The sequence below is a fragment of the Diceros bicornis genome, chromosome 1 (assembly GCF_020826845.1).
Source record: "Diceros bicornis minor isolate mBicDic1 chromosome 1, mDicBic1.mat.cur, whole genome shotgun sequence".
In the NCBI taxonomy this organism is placed as follows: Eukaryota; Metazoa; Chordata; class Mammalia; order Perissodactyla; family Rhinocerotidae; genus Diceros; species Diceros bicornis.
In genome coordinates this window covers 5,668,138-5,688,242 of record NC_080740.1, presented here as the reverse complement: position 1 = coordinate 5,688,242, position 20,105 = coordinate 5,668,138, and the positions used below count along the sequence as shown (strand labels likewise).

Genomic DNA, 20,105 nt, shown 5'->3' with positions numbered 1-20,105 from the left:
GCATATAACTGTTCATATAACAATTCTCTCATTTTCCTTTTTATTTCTATAATGTTGGTAGTGATACTCCTCTGAATGAAAGAACTTTTAAATGATCTGACATTAACATAGAATCTTGAAATTAATAAAACCAAGGTTAAAGATATACTGAACTATTACAATTTTGAATTTTTAAAAATTCTGAGTTACAGGACATACAAACTAGATATCCTTCCAGCTATCACCTCTGGAAAGAAAAAAAAAGAGGCACGAAGACAGAACCAACATGTTTCTAGTTAAAATGCACCCAAGTCAGTTCAGCTGAAATAAGAAACAGTTTCTGGCTAAACTTACACATTCTAAGTGTATCATTTAGTACAAACTCATTATTATAAGCCGGATACACTCACACAAACACACACACATACATGCACTATAATAAACCCAATATGACAAATTCCTAAGGTATTAACATTGTAAGAGAATCATGCAATAAATCCTCTCAAATAAATAGTTTTTTGAACAGAGGCTAACTTACCCCTTTATTTATTTCTTGAGTTCAGGACAATCAGAATTCTGTATACTATGCTTTTTGAAATCACAGCACACATATTAATATATCTATTAATAGCCACATAATTTTTACATACTCCATGACCAAAAATCATCTCCCCTGAAAGTCAAAAAAAGTGTTCAGATTGTAATAAAGGATTCATAAATACATACCATGTCTAATCTCTTCTTGTAAAATAACTTTATGAAAACCAACTTAGAGGGAAAACTGTATATTTTATAGTCTATTCTTTCAATGAAACTATTCCTAAGGAAGCTTTCTTCAAAGAACCTGGGCTAATTGTTATGTTGACTTTTCTAAAACAAAATTCAATTACAGAAATTTGAAAATACTAAAGATGGCAAGTTTTCAAGCTATACTGATACCACGTTGATACATTCAGGAGAAAACTATGCTTATGTTATCACCATCCACCTGACTGGGACTATAGTTCACAGAACACTTAAACCTTCTTGATTTTAGTTGATTTTTAGAAAAAAAAAAAAATCCATAAAGTAAGTAGGGCAGGTGGTGGCAACATCTGTATCATCCCATTACAGAGGAGACAAAACTGAAGTTCCCACAGTTAGATGACCTGCCCAAGCTCACACAGCTCGTACGTGATGGAGCTGGACCCAGGAGACTCAGTCGTCTGACTCCAACCACACCTTCTCCTCTGTGTAACACTGCTTCCCACTTACAAAACACAGGAGGCAGAAGCTTGGAATGCAAAGTGTGTGTCAGGAGGAAGTTTCCACTAACTCTCCTCAAACTTTTTCACTGAAAGCCTGTTTATTTTGAATGTCTACAAATCACTCTCCTTATCTAACTTTTTTAGCAGCAACTTGACTAAAAGCATGTTTCTAATAATCTGAGACTAATAGTGAGCCTTCGGTGACCTGCAACCTAACTGTAGACTCCACGGACATGTTAAATAACCTTTAAAATTTATCTTGAGAGCTTAGAGTTACAGGACACTGTTAAAATATTAAACAACCCTGGGAAATCCCCTTTTAAGCAATTTTGAGGTCAAATTAGCGCATGTGTCACTGAATGTTCTTTTACAAAACACTGACTAAAAACCTCATTCTTCTAGCTCTTTAGATAGCTATTTATCAGTGATCAGAGAGAATTAACAGCAATGACCATTAACTCAATGTGTATTTTCTATATAGATGAGAGAGCTGGAACATATCATCTGTCCAGGGAACAATATGTTGCTTGATCACAGCACAAAGCATTAAGTCAGAATCTAACTCATGGCATATGGGCTCTGCAGTATTCACCCAGCAAAGGACAAAGTTCTTCTGATTTCTTTGATACAGAGGCTGAAGTGCAAATACTTTATCTTCACTTTCTCCTTGCAGAACCCAACATTTACTTATAATCTAAAAAGTCTAAAAAAGTCAATACGACTTTAGAGACACATATCCCAAGTAGTCACACCCATAGGTTAAAAAGGAGATAGCCATCATAAAACTACCTTCCAGCTTAGTGACCCACGGACTTCAGTCCAAAATGCTATCGTCCTACTGGGCATGTATAATTATTGGGGTGAGAGTGGGGAAAAGATCTGAGGAAGCTCTGGGGGAAAAGGAAGTTAATTTGAGTCTTTGCTGCTCCCCTACGTCCAAGCCAGCAAGATGAGGAATTTGAAATAAACTACAACTTGCCCAGAGATTTCCTGAGAGGCTCTGAGGAAGAAAAAGGAACAGTTGCCTCTCTCGCCTTGACCTTGGCTGTGGTGGCAACTTTTTCTCAATTCTGCCTGACCATTTACACAAAACAGGTGGTTCTTCTCTCATTACCCTGCTACCAACAAGACTGCACATGAGTCATTAAAAGTATAGTACCCCAGGGGCTGGCCCGGTGGCATAATGGTTAAGTTCACATGCTCCGCTTCAGGGGCCTCCCTTCAAAGGTTCGGATCCTGGGCACGGACCTACGCACCGCTTAATAAGCCATGCTGTGGCAGGCGTCCCACACATAAAATAGAGGAAGATGGGTACAGATGTTAGCCCAGGGCCAATCTTCCTCAGCAAAAAGAGAAGGGTTGGCAACAGATGTGAGCTCAGGGCTAATCTTCCTCACCAAAAAAAAAAAAAAAGTATAGTACCCCAGGGCTTATCTTCAAGTAAAGGTGCATAAATAGACTAAGTCTGGGTCTTACCTTTTGGCTTCCTCTAGGTGGCACAAATATTCATAAGCAATGTTCTGCCGCCTCCTCTCATCCATCTCCTCTGCAGAGAGCCTTTCATCGTCCACAATAGCTAGAAATAGAGGATAACATCACATTACTTGAAGGCAGTGTTCATCATATAAACACCTGAGACAATCAACTAGAAAAACTCATATGCAGATCAACAGTGAACACTGACAGACAGGGGTACTGAAACATCAAGCATAGAAAGAGATTTTCCTTTGGATTTAAAAATATTATATTATTTCTAGCAAAACGTGCAATACTAAAGTATAGGTTGAAATTATTAAATAATAGAATAAGAATAGCAATCCGATTTCATAGACATGATGCCACACGGTTTAGACAGCCTCAAATCAATTAGAGCATGGTCTACTCACAGCAACTTTCCTTGACAAGCTTGTAGAATTGGTCCAGTGGCTCAGCTTGGACCATCCTGAAAATGTGGGGGTTGAACAAAGAATCTACAAGGACCTGTGTTTTCTCACTCCTAGAGGGAATTAAGGCTTCTCATCCAACCCAAATCCTATTTTACAGATGCCAAAATCTCTAAAATTCCTTCCTTATTTCTTGGCCTTTACAAGGCTAACCTTCCTGGTCAACAGGTATCCTAGGGAAAAAAGCAACAGAGACAGTAAGTGAGCAGAGTTTTCAAGCCCACACTCTTTATTCCAACACAAGCCTGGTTTATCAACGTCCACACTTTAGGGAACACGGCCTCCCGTTTCCTGACTGCACTTCCTCTGCCCTCTGTTGTGGTCTCAACAGCAGCCAACAGCTTCCACTGTCACACCTGCCAACTTTTGACTGTCTGTCTACATGACAAGACTCCTTTCTCATAAAAAGGACGCCTTTTCCCTCTTCGATTCTGAACTTTAATTCTGATGGCTATAAAATGAGTTTGGTTTCGAGTTTGCTAGATTACTCATCTAATGAAGACAACGTGCATGGGTAGCAGGGTCGCATGGGGCAAGAATGTCAGTGTTTGCTTCTTCATTCGCCAGCCACCAGCCCCAGTCAGCAGTTTCATAAATGGGACCCCTGGTCCCGAGCAGAAGCAATAATGATGTGAAGGTCACCACCCATCCCTAAGCAAGGCCAATCCCATGCCCTGCAGATGAGGAGTCCAAAACATCATCTTGGCAGACAAAAGGAATTAAGATCAAATTTTGACCTCTTACTGGAGCAAGTATAGTGCTAAACACTTAAAATCTAAAAATAATACCAAACTCTCAAAGAATTCAAAAGAAAAGGGAGATTAAACTTACATCAATATAAAATATGGCAGAATACCATAAGCACATAAATACATCCTAGATGCTTATTTACTGAGCACTTACTTTGTTTCAGGGCCTTCGGCAGTGTTTTCTATGCAGTGTCTCATTTAAGTCTCATGATTCTATGAGGCAGGTAATTTATCCCATGTTATAGTTGAGCAAACAGGCTGAGAGGTTATTTGCCCAAGTGAAGAACAGAAACACTGGGGCTAGAAATATTCAGATGGGATGGAGAAAACAAGAAAAGTATGGAAGCACTTTGGGAAAAGTCTCTGTTTATGGATGAGGAAGAAAAGGAACCAGCAGGAGAGAGAGATGAGACATGCAAGAGCACCAGGACAGGCTGGTATATAACAAGCAGGGCCGAGGAGAGGAGCTTCCACACGCAACCCTAGCCCCCGTTCCTACCACTCCCAATCTTCCACTGTGGCTCCATTCCTTAAAACAGGGAGACCTCATCCCAGTGATACCAATAGGGGTCAACAAAGACTTGTATTTGCCAAAAGCATCTTCTTTTTGCTAATAAACTGAATCTGATCTAAACTTTAGAAGAGAGCTCTCACGTTTAGGAAAACTACGAAAGCTCTCGAACAACCCTCCTCTGCACCTTCACTACACAGTTCCAGGCCTTCACCATCTCTCTCTGGACTCTTGCAACAGCCCTCAAACAGCCTCCCAGCCACCACCCCTCCCATCCACTCTCCTCACTGCCACCAGAAGCATCTTTCTAACACATAGTCCTACTGATGGTATTCTTCCTCTCAAAACCTTTGATAGATCCCCATTTCCTACAGAACAAAGTTCTAGAACACTTTCCTTCTCCTCCCCTACATGAAGCCTACCTTTCAGCCACCCCTTCTGCGCAGCACTGTCTTCCGGGACCATACCTCAACCTTTAGACTTGAGTGCTTCTGCTCTTCCCCTTCTCTCTGTCTGCAAAGCCATTGTCCCACCTTCTGTGTGTGACATTTTTGACACCTTCTCAAGTGGAACTTGAAGTCAGAATCCATCCACTCTCTTCAGCACTTTGGTTCATGTTTTTATTACATCACTCATCACAGAAGCCCCCACTGTAACTCAGTCATGTCTCTCTCTCCAAACTAGGGATTCCTCAGAGGAAAGGACTCTTGATTCATCTTTACATCACCCTCACATCTATCATGGTTCCTTGCATATAGACAGCACTCAAATATTTGCTGAAAAATTACCTTCCAGTGAATCTTCAATAAGTGATCTAACCATCATCCCATAATTAATATACTTTGCAAATTATAATTTTCTTACCCTGAGTTTTCTTAGAAGATACCTGGCCTACTCACATATCATACCTAATCCTCCATCTCCACTGTCCCTAACAGTTAATCCCCAGGACACCCCATGACTTCCAATTTCTCATTTTCATTTCAGCCTAAAGACTGTCTCCCATTTCTGACAGGGTATTTTCATTTTATAGTACCTGCTGACACACTGAAGTTCGAAAACAACACAAAACTCCTCACTCCTCAGAAGCCATGTGCTTACTCTACCCTCCCCAACTTTTAAGTGCGAGCACTGGGCTCACATTCAAAAGGAGGTTCTCTTATTGCCACCTTCCTTCTTGGCTGCTGCTTCCTTCCAGCCTCAACCAACCCACCCAGGAGGAGGCAGAAGCCCCAGCAGCACTCAGTCCCTGGGCCTCTGCCCCCCAACTGCTTCCACAAGCCACACAAGATCCCACCGGCCCAGGAGAGCTGCTGAGCGGCTCTCAAACTCGGACATCACCCTGTCCAAGGAGAAGATTTGTCTTAACGTTTGAATTAAAACACACACACACACACACATATCCAAGCTTTAAATTTCATTTGCAACATATTGGCCCCAGCTGATGGAAATCTAACTATGTTTAAGGCTCAAGAGCCACTTCCTTCCCAAAGTCTTCCTGATTGTTCCCGCTCAAAATGCCCTCTCTCCTGGTACCTCCCATCCCACTTCATCTAACAGTAAACTCCCAGAAGACATATTTATGTCCTCATCGTGTCCAGCACACCTTCCTGTATAGGCTGCATGCTCCATAAAAACATTTGATGAACAAGTAATCTCTTATCAGGAAAGATTAATAAAAGGGCTCTAAAATATCTATGTGGGGCAGTTTTACTTGCCTATTTTGGGGCAGTTTTATATGCCACACCTGGATAAAATAAAGGTGTGGTCACTGATGGAGCAAATACAGTACCATTCCACAGACTTCACTCAAGGAATGTTCATTTCCTAGACTCTATGGGCCAGACATAGTGAGAGCCCTGGGAAAGCGCAGTGAACAGAACAAGATCCATTTGCTCTTATGGGGCTTCCCTTGACACATCCCTGCTTTCCCTGCTGACCTGGTCCCCTGGAACACATACCTGGCCACTGCCCTTCCAACCACACGGACTTCAGCCTCACCTTCCTTCCTTCATGACCTATTGTCAAAGCGGAAGCCACGGTTATGAGTGTGAGATCGTTCTCGGCCATAGGGGTCACCTGCATATATTTCTGCATTACTCAACATTCACTCAGTAGCAGCTTCTGATAAGAGCCATTAGCATGGATAATAACCCTGCCATTTAAAAGCCATCACATAACTGATAAGAATTCACATAAGCATGACTTGACCTCCATAAGGCTGTCCATGTCACTTTTCCATGTCACTGTGTGATTCTCATAATCACCCTGAGAGACAGGCATCATCTCCCTCTTATAAATGAGGAAACCGGGTCATGCAAGGGAAAGGGACTACCTGTGGTTATTCGCTGTGTCAATGGCAGAGCCAGGGCTGGAACTGAGGTCCCTCAGTGCCGCAGCCCTTGATCTTTGCCCAGTGCCATGCTGCTGCTAAATCCAAGTGGGCCAGGAAGGCACTTGTCATCGCCAAACCCAAGGGCGGATCATTTAAATGCCTTCACAACTGCTTCGATTTTAAAGCAACTTGATTAACTGCAATTTTCTCTCAAGTCCATCTTTACTTGCTGCCTTGAACCCTAAGAAACTTGAGGACATTGGGAAGAACAACTTCTTGAAGTATTAGCAACTCGCAAAATGCCCTTTGTAATGTTAGCTGACATTGGCTAAAAGATGGTATGTTAAAGTATAACATTCCATGGAAATCATATTATAGGGCTCATTCAGAGGTTTAAGGAGCTGAATGAGAGTGAGTTGGTAGAGAAGGTTTTGAAATAGAACAAAAGTTAGAGACAGAGGAAACTTAAGGAGTCCATTTCCCAATGAACACCCACAAAATCCAGTGTAAAAATAGCCCAAGACCGACCTCATTCATTAAGGAGTTGGCACGGCCACTTGTTAGTTTCAGCTACTCTTCTTGTTCCCTTCACAGAGACACCAAGGCCACCATCTCCTTTGTACTAAAATTCATTTGTTTGTTCAACAAATATTTGAGTGGCTGCTTTGTGCCAATCTGTTCTAGGGACTGGACACAAAGGGATAAGTGTGACACAAGGTGCCTCATGAAATGTTTATTATAAATGATTGAAAGTTTGGCATAATTACAAGTACAATTATTAAGCATCTACAGGATGCTTAGATAGGCAGGGATGTACTGGAGGGAGGGTCAGCAAGAATCACAAAAACCAGGGTTGGGAATCTGTTTCATAAAATGGCATCATTCAAGGCATGTCCTTTTAAGGGATAGCAGATTAGGAATATGATATGAACCATCAATTCATAGAAACACGCCACATGTTAGCATTTTATATACACATCATTATTCTCTGTGACTCAAAATTTCTGTAAGGAACCCGGAATATCCCTCGCGTGGGTAATTCAATTCAAACATGTACTGAACCATCTTCTAAGAGCTGGGACCAGGTTTTACCTGGGAGAGCACACCTAAATTGCTATCTCCCCACTCTCAGAACTTAAGGAATGGCTACCAGAGATGGTATGTATATCGCCATCTAGGCACTAGAAGGAAGAGAATTGATTCTAAGACCCTAAAACTGGGGCTGGGACGGTGTTGGGATATAAAGATGAGAGAACCCAAAGTCCAAGATGTCCAGTAAGCCGATACACTCAGCAAGCATGCCCCGTGGTATGTTCTGGCTTCACACCAGCCTCCTGAAGCATTTCACAGCTGCTTAATCTCAAGCTTTAAAGGACCACATGATCAAACTTCCTTAAACTGAATTTTCTTTTGAAACAAAGGCAAACCTGAGGTTGAAGTTGTGAGCAACCCGATACATCCTCACAGACACTCTAAAGAATCTGAAACCACAGAGATTGCCACCCCACGTGTTAACATTGGAGGCTTCATCAGGTCACTGAAATTATGAGACACTGAGTGCAGGGGCTTGCATCTCACCCATCTCCACATCCCTACGAAGGGCCAGGTAAACAGCGGGTACTCAGCAAAGGTTGCTCAATGGTGTGCTCAGCTTTGTGCTTGAAAGGCAGAGATGCTGTGTCCTTCACAGGGTTAGTCTCACCAAGTCCAACGCCCTGATGGTAACACAGCCATCTCATCTAGATCCTAAGGGAAGGTCAACTTTATTTAAAGCCTGTCCCTCCACCCTTATGGGAACTTCTCCTCCATCACATATTCTAAAAACTCTCCAAAGCTGTAAATAAACACACAACTTCAGTGGATATTCAGGTTAGACACGACTGTGAGGGACTGAGGCCATCTCCTTTAATAAGACAAAGCCCTCAGTCTTCAAGTCCAGCATTAGAAGAATTTCCTAGGTAGGGGAAGAAGGGTAACCAACTGAAACACACGGTTTACTTACAAGAGTTAGAGTCTCTGCCTGGCTGCCAATCTCATTTTTCAGTGAGGGTACTAAGGCCCAGAATAGTTAGGAAGCTTCTTTGCCATAAATACTCAGGAAAATGAGGAAATATTTCAAGCTTTGTGAAAACAGTTAATCTTTTTCTGCAAATATGCTTTAAATGTACACAGCTTTAAGATATACATATAAAAGAGAGTTCTTCGATCCTACTTTGATACAAAAGGTCCCAAACTTTTATCCCCCAAGAATGTGATCCTACTTGAGCACCTAAGATGCCATCTGTTTCTACCAAGCCTGGATCTCAAAACTCAGGACACCTTTTCAGAACAGGACTTCATTTCTCCATCTCACACACGAGTGAAATTTGAACAAGAATGTCTAACTTTTTTTTTTTAAATCTGGAAACTCAAAGCAGATCATGGAGACATTAAGGCCCATATACAAAGGTGGGCCAGCCTGCAGACTGGGATGGGAGGGAGGGGTCTATCTAGAACTTTCCTCAACTTGGGAGAAGAATTAAAGGCAATGATCCCCAGATTTGAAATTTCTTAAACAATTATTTCAAAAAACATTTTGGGGACCAAAACTACCTCTTTTGCTACGAAGCAGGCAGGAAAAATTCCATTTGTTTACTGCCCTGCTCCTACACACTCCGTCATCCCCACACAGTAAGGAAGAATGGAGTGTCAAGTTTCCAAGGCCAATTTTAAAATTTTAACTCCAACAGTTAAAATTACAGAAGAAATCATAAAATCTTTAGTCTGGATGAGCTCTTCTGTTTTTAAAAGAAAGCAAAGGAATTCAACTCATGTGTACTTGGGTAAGAACTTTGTACTTAAGATGGTCAGTGCAAAATGCTCCCAATTATTTAGAACCGGTCCTAAAATGATTCTCCCTGTTCTCTGTACATAACGAATATTTTAAGGACACAGATGTTTACCTAAACTTTATTAACCCATGGGAACAGTGATATTTTACATCTGTTAAACAGACTTAGCAGGCTATATAAGGACAGCCCCCTGGGCTGTTTCAAGAAGTCACTGCTAACACTCCGTCCCTACTCTCTCAAAACTACCCCAAAGAACAGAGGATATTTCTACAAATCTGGGAGCCTTAGAAGACAATAGAATAGTGAGTCTTGGCCTAATTTTTCCTTGACTATTAGGAGAAAAGAAAGAAATCACAAACAATTCAAAGGTAAGTGCAAGAAAGCAAAACCACCTCCTGGTTATGAGTAAGGCTTTTTCTCTGTTTCACGTGCACGTCTGATTTCTCTGATCAGTGCGAGCTCTTTGTGACGCACTCATGACAAGTAGCAGACAGAGGGATTAACACTCAAAGAGCACTTGCTGCACCCCAGATATTTGACATACAGTATCTTTTAGTCTCTGCACTCCCCTTTAAGACAGGAATTTGAATCTCCACTTTTCTGCTGGAAAACAAACTCAGAGAGGTTAAGTAATTCAAGTTTAGGTAATTCTAAGATCATAAAGACAGCCAAATTGCAGAGTTGGGATTCGAAACAACTCTGATTCCGAAGTTCTGATCTTTCTACTACACCCAAGTGCCAGTGCCTCCCTGCATGTTTGTGAATGTTTGAGGGTGTTGTTAATGGTATCACTGAAATCTCACTCAGCAGCAGATAGATGGAGGTTAACTGTTGTGCCTGTTGGAAACCATATAAATTAATGCTACTATCTTGACAAAGTATAGAAAGTAAAATTATAGGTTTATTTCTCGGAGATGCAAAAATCTCAAATGCAGTCCAACAAGGGAAAAAATATTAAAACAATATTCAACATTGCCAAGTTAGACTGTATCAGGAACGCAAAGGTTGTAACAAGACCAAAACAAAACACCATCACCAAAAACTAAATGACACTACTTTCACGATATATCCCATCATGAGCAAAGACGTGATCAACAGATGCTGAGAACACATTTGAGAAAATCTAACATTTTTTTAAATCTGAGGCACCCTCCTCCGTTCTACTCCTTTTTCCCCTAAAAGGTGAATTTCTGCCTAAACTGACAAAGATACCTGATAAAAAAGGTGTGTGGCCGAGTGGAAAGGGCAGTGGCTTTGGGGTGAAATGTGCATGTAATGGTGTCACACTCAGTCACGGATGAGTTAAGTAGACACTAGTGTCCTCATCTGTGAAATGGGGATAATGCTACCTACCCCATGAAGCTGCTGTATGAATATTTTTAAAAATCATACTTAAAAGTTATATGTTAAATTATTTAATAGTTAAATTATAATGTGATTATTAAAAAAGCAAGTTATAAAATTTATAGACTTATATAATAAAGACAACAGATAAATCAGCTAGTTTTTCAAGGATAATTGATTAGCCTCAATTTTCCCTCCCTCCGTGGCTTTAGCATCTATCTCCCATATAACTTGCAAATCAAATGTATTTGCAGTTACATAAATTGAAAAAAAGCTCCACAATTTTCATTCCACATATATATGCACATATTGAATATACATATATTTGTAGGTATATATTCTTAATTATAATAATTACATAAGGTTATGTTATTATATGCACTATAATTACGGAGTGGGGGGGGAGCCTAAAAGGAAACAGCAAAATGTTAAAGCATCTGTTCCCAAAAGGAGGGCTCTGGGGTTTTTTCTCCAACTTTTTTGATTCTTACACATTTTCCAAATACTCTCTACCATTGATGCGTATTACTTCAGTATATCTATATCAGAAGTAACAAAAGATTAAATTGTTTTAATGTTGAGTTACAGAGAAATAAAATAATATAATGAGGAATAAGCTTAATGCCAGTTCCATTGCGAAGGATGGCTTTCCTGCACCTAATTGATCCATTTGAACTTCTAGAAAAGGATCACAGTCATTCAAAATGTAGGATGATTATTTAGTCAGCTTTATTGGGGGAAAAAAATCCCAAAACGTCGAACCAACAGCAGAGAGGAAGATGGTTAATGCCCTGATAGTCTGTTAGAAGTCCTGAACTGCCTGAATAGCTTGGGTGTGACAAGCTAATGAGAGAGAACAGGTAGGGTAAGAGGTGAGTGGAACAGAATGAATGGCAGGAGACCTAATCCGGAGAACAAAGAGAAGGCTGCAACGAGCCTGTGTGACACGAAACGCTACAGGTCTGAGCAGAGAGAAGAGGAACACGGCGATGCTCTGCAAGGGCACAATTTGGCAACAGAGTGAACAGGATGGAGAAGAGCATGGTACGGGGGAAGGAAAAGGAGGCAGACAATCTGAGCCAACTCCCTTCGTGACTTCAGATGGTGGAGGTAGAAGCCACACGTGGCTCAGCACCCGCGAGGCACCCCAATACGCCAATTGCCATACAGACAAGTTTGTATAATTAAAGAGAAAAAAATGTGGACACATTCCACTGTTCTGGGGATATACTAAGAAGCTGACTTTAAATCTACACTTACATTTAGAATTTTAATAAACAGACTCAATTAGTAGCCTATAGTGTAGAACAGAAGGTTACTATTAATGCAAGCATACGCTGTTTGTTAGTGAGTGTGAATTAACACATGATTCAGGACAGTCAATTTTTAAAATGTGCCAAAAACTCAGCTCTGAGATGGATCATGCTATGCAAATGGAAATATGGTGACAATACAGTCATGAATCAAGAGACATTTCAACTTGATTTTGGACTAAAGCAGTTTAGGCTAGTCCTCATGAGCAAGAAGCCTCTCTGGTTTTAAGCAGGACACGAAAATCAGCATCAGCTCACACATTTAGGGTTGTGGGAGAGCGGACTTGTGAGAAGTCACAAAACACTGCACATGATACCAACATCAAGCAGCAGGACTCGAACCACATACGTCGCGCCCTTCAGGTTCGTAGAAGTCACATCCATTTATAAAGTGCTGCCACTTTATACATCTCACATGGCTGTAACAGCCCGTCAGATAGCTGGACAAGTATTATTCCTTCCACTTGACTAAGACTAAAATGGTAAGTGCTTTGCTCAAGGTGCCAGAACTAGCAGATTACAGAGCTGGTTTAATCTTTAAACCAACTTTAATTTCTTGGCTTTTGTTTAGTTTTTACTGAACTTTCGGAGGTACCCTATTATATCACAGCAAACACATTTTTATTCTTTTAGGTCAACAATACAGGGAGCAGTAGGAGGAAACGGAATGGCTGATGTGGGAAGGGAGTTGAGTTGGCAAGAGTGGGTGAGGCTAACACTGAGTTTGCAGGCTGCAGAGAATGTATATAAACCACGATTTTGTAAACTACTCGGAAAGTGTATAAAATACCCTGGGAACAGCTCTCTTGTGGGAAAGAATTTACTCCATTTGGGCAACAAAGCTGAACCAATTTTGGTTTTGGCTTGTTGTGTGCTTTTTGTTCTAACATGCAGTACCACCGCTCATAGAAAGTACAAGGACCCAAGTTTAGAAAAGCAGATGTTCTTGTAAACAAAATGACAGACACTAAGGTTTTCAGATATGATTTTTTAGTCCAAAACTCAAAGAACTGTATACAACAGCCAGGACAGCGACTACCTTAAATATGATTCACATTCTTCTGCTTCAGACTTCAATTAGTAACTGACCTCCTTCAGGCATTTCTTTCTTGGCTGGGGACTGGCCCATGGTACTGTATGTAAATCTCCTTGCAGCACATGTCTACTGCAGATGAGAGGAGATAGCCAGATTGTGTATCAGCCACTAGTTCCTTAGGGGATTTGAATACAACTTCAGAATTAGGTCATTGTTTCTACTCCAGACATGAGATCCTTGCTAGCATTTGTGCAGCAGAAGTGTCCACGATTATGAAGCCAAGTGAGGATGGAAATTTATTCTTATTATTGGTCCACTAGGTGCAAAATGCTGACAGAGAATTATGGAGATGCAGAGTCCTAAAACGTCTTCTAAGTGCCTTATAATTAAAACCAATAAATACAACAGAATGTTTTTCTTTTGGTATGTGGCAAAGTCTGTAACTAATCGTTAAATAGTTTCAGTGCACATCAGGGAAGTCAGAGGTAGGCAGAAGGAATGGGAAGGGGGCGAGAAAGGACACTGTGCCCCTAAGAGTTTACAGTCTAATAGAAAACACACTTAACATTGGAGAAAAGTTAGGCCCTCTGGAAAAGAACTAATTATAGGACAAAGAACAGAGAAGGCAAGGGGGAGAGAGGGACTACTCAACGGTGGGATTAATCAGAGCCTGATTCCAGATTGCGAGTGTGAAGTCAGGTTTGAAGGAGGGGAGGAAAGGCGGTTGGGAGGGGCAGCACCTCGAGGAGTGAAGGCAAGAAGAAGGAGGCGACGGCACTTGCACTTCAGGACGCTCCTTGGTCCTGTCTCCTGTCCCATTCCTCGGCGTTCAAAGACTCCATTTTACGGAAACAGACCCAAGCAGGGCCACTCTGCCCCACTCTTCCGAAAGTCTCTGAACGTCCCGAGGGGAGGAACAGGGAGACCGCCCAGGACACTGTCAGCTATTTCCAAGCGGTGCAGTTGAAAGGAGGACAGGTTGTTGACGACAGTGAGACGACCAGATGGCAGCTCATCTCAAGGTGCTGGGCAGGGGTCATCTACCGCTAAGAGCTCTTTCCACCAAGTTCACCTGGCACATCTGGTGGCACACATAATTGCAGCAGAACCACACATAGGCCTTGGGCATCAGTTAAGTCACTGACATAAATTACTGTAATTACTACTAATAGTCAAACCAGGTTCCTCATTTTGCCAAGTCACCAGTATTCAGAGTCAATAGGTATTTGCTCTCCCTTGGAACATGTTCTGAGCTGCCTCCTTGGGAAGTGGGGGTGGAGATCAAAGATAACAGCCCTAGATCCACTCTTCACAACCTCTGGTTCCCTGGTCCCTCTCCTAGTGCTCCAGCCACTGCCATCCTTATGTCTCACTTGGAGAGCCTTGAGCAGCACACCAAATGGGTTTCTGTCCTCTCCGGTGGATTCTTCTGGAATAGTCTTAGGCAGCTCCAAATCCTCCTCTAACCCAGCCATCTCTCTCTCTTGATATCGTGTTGGGATGAATAAGAGGACCATAGAAGCCACTGGTGAGGCTTTGTCTTCTTAACGCCCCATTCCCAGGGCCACAGCCAGCCCTGCCCTGGAGTATCTCCACTACAGTTTTTTCAGCATTGGCATTACCATTTAACCCACAACAATCCTACAACACTGGTATTCTTCCCATTTTACAGAGGTGGAAACAGACTGGGAACAGCTCTATCACTTGTCCCAGATCGCAGCTGACCCGTGGAACGCATGTTCTGACTCGTAACTGGCACACCGCCTCCAGGAGATGCAAACCAGCCTTCCCGGGCCCTCTCTCGATCTACACACACACCCAGGCTTCCCAAACGGTGTGTCAGTGAGCTTTCCCATAGGAAAATAATCCTAACTGCAGAAGAGAGTAAACGCGTGGAAACAATGGGGGTGAAGTACATAGGGGCACAGCTCAAAGCCCAAACAAGCCTGAAATGTCTAATTTCAGTCTCACCCTTAAAAAAACATCATCCATTTTGTTCTACTCCACAACTGATCTGGTTCAGTATTTACAACATAAGGAGTTCCCACCTCCAAACTTCATAAAACTGGCATTCCAAGGAGATATGCCATGTGTACCCTGCGGGCTGCATGGCCCGCACACCACCAGCGCCCGGGTTAGCAGTGCGGAGGGCTCAGGCAGCGAGAGCAGCTTCCTCTGTGACGGGCACCAATGCCAGCTTAGCTCACACTTGACTGCCCATGTGCAGGCAGCTTTGGGAGGCATCCTTCCCAGGAAGCATCTCATTTGAGGCACTGGACCCGCTGATTCCAGCAGCCCTTGAGGGTCTGGCTAGGCCCCATATCACCACCCATTGCTGGGATCCATGGGGCCCTCTGGAACTGGGAATGGACCAGACCCTCTTCACGCATCGGTGCCTGCAGCACCCACTGAAAGTGTTTACAAAGCAGGCAAGCATGTCAAGAGGAAAAAACGGGGGTCAAAGAGGATCCAGAACATTCTCATTCTCTCTGTAGAAAAACTCTTTTTCAGGGTGAGCTGGTTTTATGCTGGACACTCCAAGTCTGTTCTCCATTCGAGTTGTACAGTGCTCTTGGAAGGTAGGTTTACTCCCGTTTGGCAGATGAAACTGAGCAAACCCATTCTCGACACACTGCAGCACGTAAACCCAAGAGTTCTTTGGTTCTAAAAAAGTTCTTGGCATCACGAATTACCCTTCTCCTTAAAAGCAGAGTGCGATGGGAATACTGGATGATGAGGAGGTTTTGGGGGGGAGACTGGAAATACAGAATAGGGTTCTGGTGCACGTTTGGCTGGCGAACATTTTAACCAGTAGCTGATTAACCACAAGATTTCTCAAATCATCTCTAGTCAAAATATTTTACTCATCTCTCTCTCTCTCTTTAGAAAGACTAAGGCAACAATTTAGACATTGATTATTAGACTACTGGTTGTTAAATATAGTATTTTTATATATAAAAATACAGAATAACAAGTGTTGGTGAGGATGTGGAGAAATTGGACCCTGTGTGCATTGCTGGTGGAAACATAAAACAGTGCAACCCTTGTGGAAAACAGTATGGTGATTCCTCAAAAAATTAAACACAGAATTACCATATGAGCCAACAATTTCACTTCCAGGTATATACCTAAAAGAAGTGAAAGCAGGACTCGAACAGATATTTGTCTACCAATATTCATAGAAGCATTATTCACAAGATCCAAAAGGTGGAAGCAACCCAAGGGTCCATCAACAGAAATGGATAAACAAAATGTGGTATACACATACAATGGAATATTACTCAGACTTAAAAAATGAAGGAAATTCTGACACATGCTACAACATGGACATTATGAGGACATCATGCTAAGTGAAATAAGCCAGTCACAACAGGACAAGTACTGTATGATCCACCTACAGGAGGCACTTAGACTACTCAAATTCAGAGAGAACGTAGAACAGTGGTTGCCAGGGGCTGCAGGGAAGGGGTGTGGGGAGTTAGTGTTTAATGGGTACAGAGTGTCAGTTTCGAAAAGAAAGAAGTTCTAGAGAGGCATGGTGGTGACAGTTGCACAATAATGTGAATGTACTTAATGCCACTGAACTATATACTTAAAATTGCTTAAAATAGTAAATTATGTATATTTTACAACAATTTAAAAAAAATCTTATATAGTATTTTCTATATGCCAGGCACTGTTCTAAATTCTTTGCAAATATTAACTTATTTAATCTTCACAACAACACTACGAGGTAGGTTCTATTATTATTGTCATCTTTATTATTATGCTTGGCCAGAGTCCACAGCTAGCAAGTGGCAGGGCCAAGACGCACAGGCTGGCGTTCCAGCTCCAACGTCTCTCCCTCACCCGCTCTGTGCTGCTGCTGCTTCTCAGCAAGGGAGACAGCCGGGCCTGGGGGACTCGCCACTCAATTCACATACATACAGAATAACAGATCCTGTTGCTCACACACCCCTGGGAGGGTCCTCAAGACAGATGGCTCTAGCTTCACAGTGATGAGTTTAGGAACATCCAGAGGGCTCACCACAGACAGGCAGCTCTTGAATCAAATTTAGCCTTTTTAACCAACTTCATAGAACCAAAGAGTTTCAAATTAGAAATGGCATCTCTCTGGTCTAACTCTGTTTTCAAGACAAGAACTACTGCTAAACTATACCAGAGAAGATATGTTTACTTTCTCATACTTTTATTTTCTTAAATTTCCAAAAAGTAACTAGAACTGATGGTCTAGGAAAGAACCCAATCCCCAGAGGCTTTGAGATTCCAAGTCCAGAAGGTTCCAAGTCCAGGAGGCACCACCTTGAGCAAGTCACTTATCCTCTCTGGGTCTGTCTTCCTCATCTGCCAAACGGGAATATTTTTAAATCTATCTTCTCTTTAACAGTATTAATGGCTTAAGATTAGCTCAATGTATAGAAAAATACGTTCGACAAGTTAAAATGCTGTTCTCATAATTCCATCCACTTGGAGGTTGTTAAAAATAAAGATCTAATAATATACTAGACAGGTCAATAATGATCACATCCAGGTCTCAAACATTGCTCCTAGAGTTCTCACCAGTTCTCCCCACATTGTTACTCATCTATCCAAAGATAATGAGATATTCACAATATACATAGTATTTCACCTCTGCTCAAAGAAAATGCCTTTCTCCTATTGTCAGCTTTCTGCACACCTCTCCCAAGGTGACCCTGGGACAAGAGTAAAGCAGACCAGAGAGCTAAGGACATAACGACAAATGCGAACCCTCTAGCCTAGGTCTCCGATTTCTCTCCCGTTTTTCCAGTATATTTTATTTTGTATATATTTCTTAAGAACAGGGCATTCTATGACATGAGCTCAGTACAATTATCCAAATCAGGAAATTCAACATTGACACAACACTGTTATCCAATCCACGGTCCATCTTCAAGTCACACTGCTTGTCCCAGGAACGTATTTTACAGTTTTCTTTTCATTACACACACTTCGCTGCCATGTCTCTCTAGCCTCCTTTCATCTCCAACTATTATCAGCCTTTCTCTTCATTGATCTGATGTTTTTGAGGATTATACCCCATTAATTTTATAGAATGTCCACCAGTTTAGATTTGGCTGATGTTTCCTCATGAGTTGATTCAGGCTATACACTTTTTGCACTTAAACACACAACACAAAACTCAAGTTGTGTGCTTTTCAGACTCAAATCAGGAGGCAGAGATGCTGGTTTGTCTCAATATGGGTGATGTTAACTGTAATCACTAAGTTAAGGTGATGTGTGCCAGGTTTCTCCACTATACATTAACTATTTTTTCCTTTGTAATAAGTAAGCAATTTGTGGGGAGATACTTTGAGACTACGTAAATATCCTTTTCCTCATAAAACTTCCTCCACTAATATTAGCATCTACTGAGGACTTTGTAACTCCATTATTCCTTCTACTATTTAAGGTTGTCTACTGTAAGGAAGCGCCGCCTTCTTCCTCATTTGTTTATTTACATCAGTTTGTGGATTTTGTATTCAATCCCAAACCTGTATTTGAAAAATCGACACATAAGGAAAAATGCACCAAAGTGACCTTGAAACAGAAAAAAAAAGTGTCAAGAAAGGATTAAAATTTTATACAAGTATCTCGTAAAACCAGTCTAAAGTCTGCCCAACAAACGTGCTAAAATTTCAGCCAGGAAGTCTACAGCTAAACCCCTGTTCTATGAAAAAACCCTGGGTGTATTTCAGATACGGAATGCCACGGCCCATAGCAGCTACCATTTGTTAATTTACCAGGCTTTGTGCTAGCAGCCTGACATGTAATTACTGACCTTCCCAACAACCCTGCTAGACAGAGAGCCCTAATTTACAGAGGACGAAAACACGGCTCAGAAAACGAGGGACTTGCCCAAGGCCCCAGTGCCAGGCAGGCCAGATTCAGCGTGTGGGTTCTAGAAACCATGCTCTCCCACACATGGCTCTGTCCCATTGTATATATACACCAGGACGAAGCTGAACTTTAAAGTTCATACATCTACCGTCACCTTTGCTTCCATCCATTTTATGCATCAGATAACTATTATATTGAAATTAAGTTCTATAATGAGATGATTTAAAACTCAGGAAATTATTAACTTGCATATGTTTCTCCACTGTAAATTGTGGCACTCCCATTGCATACCCCCTTCCAGAAAAAAATCTCAACCAAGACATGGTTCACTGAAGCTTCCATTGCATGTCTCTTTAAACTCAAGCAGAATGAATTTCGTCTTTATTCCTGGTATCATATTGTTAGATAATTTTAAATTTAGGAGAAAAAGGAAGGAAGAGTGACTCAGGCAAGGAGAGATGTTGACACACACTCAGCGTAAAACTCTGCATCCCAAGTGAAGGGAGCATGAGTGGCCAGGAGTGTCTGCCTACCGCCCCGGGCTCTACACCTGTACCACGCAGTCAGTTTACTTTGTGTGAGAAAGAATTCACATTCCTTTCCTTCCCCATCACACACACAGCATGCACACAGCTTACTTATTCATTCCTGGAGCTGTTCAGTGGGTTAAGTCAATCAATAGATCTACATTATGACCAAGACTACAAACATTATAACCCAGTTTTACTGTGATAACATTTTCATTTAAGGAAATGGGATCAGACTACTGGAAGTTGAGAAAGATGACTTGTGGGGCCGGCCCTGTGGCTTAGCAGTTAAGTGCACGCGCTCCGCTACTGGTGGCCCGGGTTCGGATCCTGGGCACGCACCAACGCACCGCTTGTCCAGCCATGCTGAGGCGGCGTCCCACATACAGCAACTAGAAGGATGTGCAACTATAACATACAACTATCTACTG

General features: G+C 41.9%; 1 protein-coding gene across 1 annotated transcript in view; it reads right to left on the bottom strand.

Moving 5' to 3' along the window:
• IQGAP2 (IQ motif containing GTPase activating protein 2) overlaps positions 1–20,105 on the bottom strand; it is a 261,521-nt gene that overhangs the window by 215,137 nt on the left and 26,279 nt on the right. Inside the window, exon 2 of the mRNA XM_058565585.1 lies at positions 2,703–2,802. Within this exon, the coding sequence (XP_058421568.1) occupies positions 2,703–2,802 (100 nt within the window). The remainder of the gene's footprint in view (positions 1–2,702; positions 2,803–20,105) is intronic.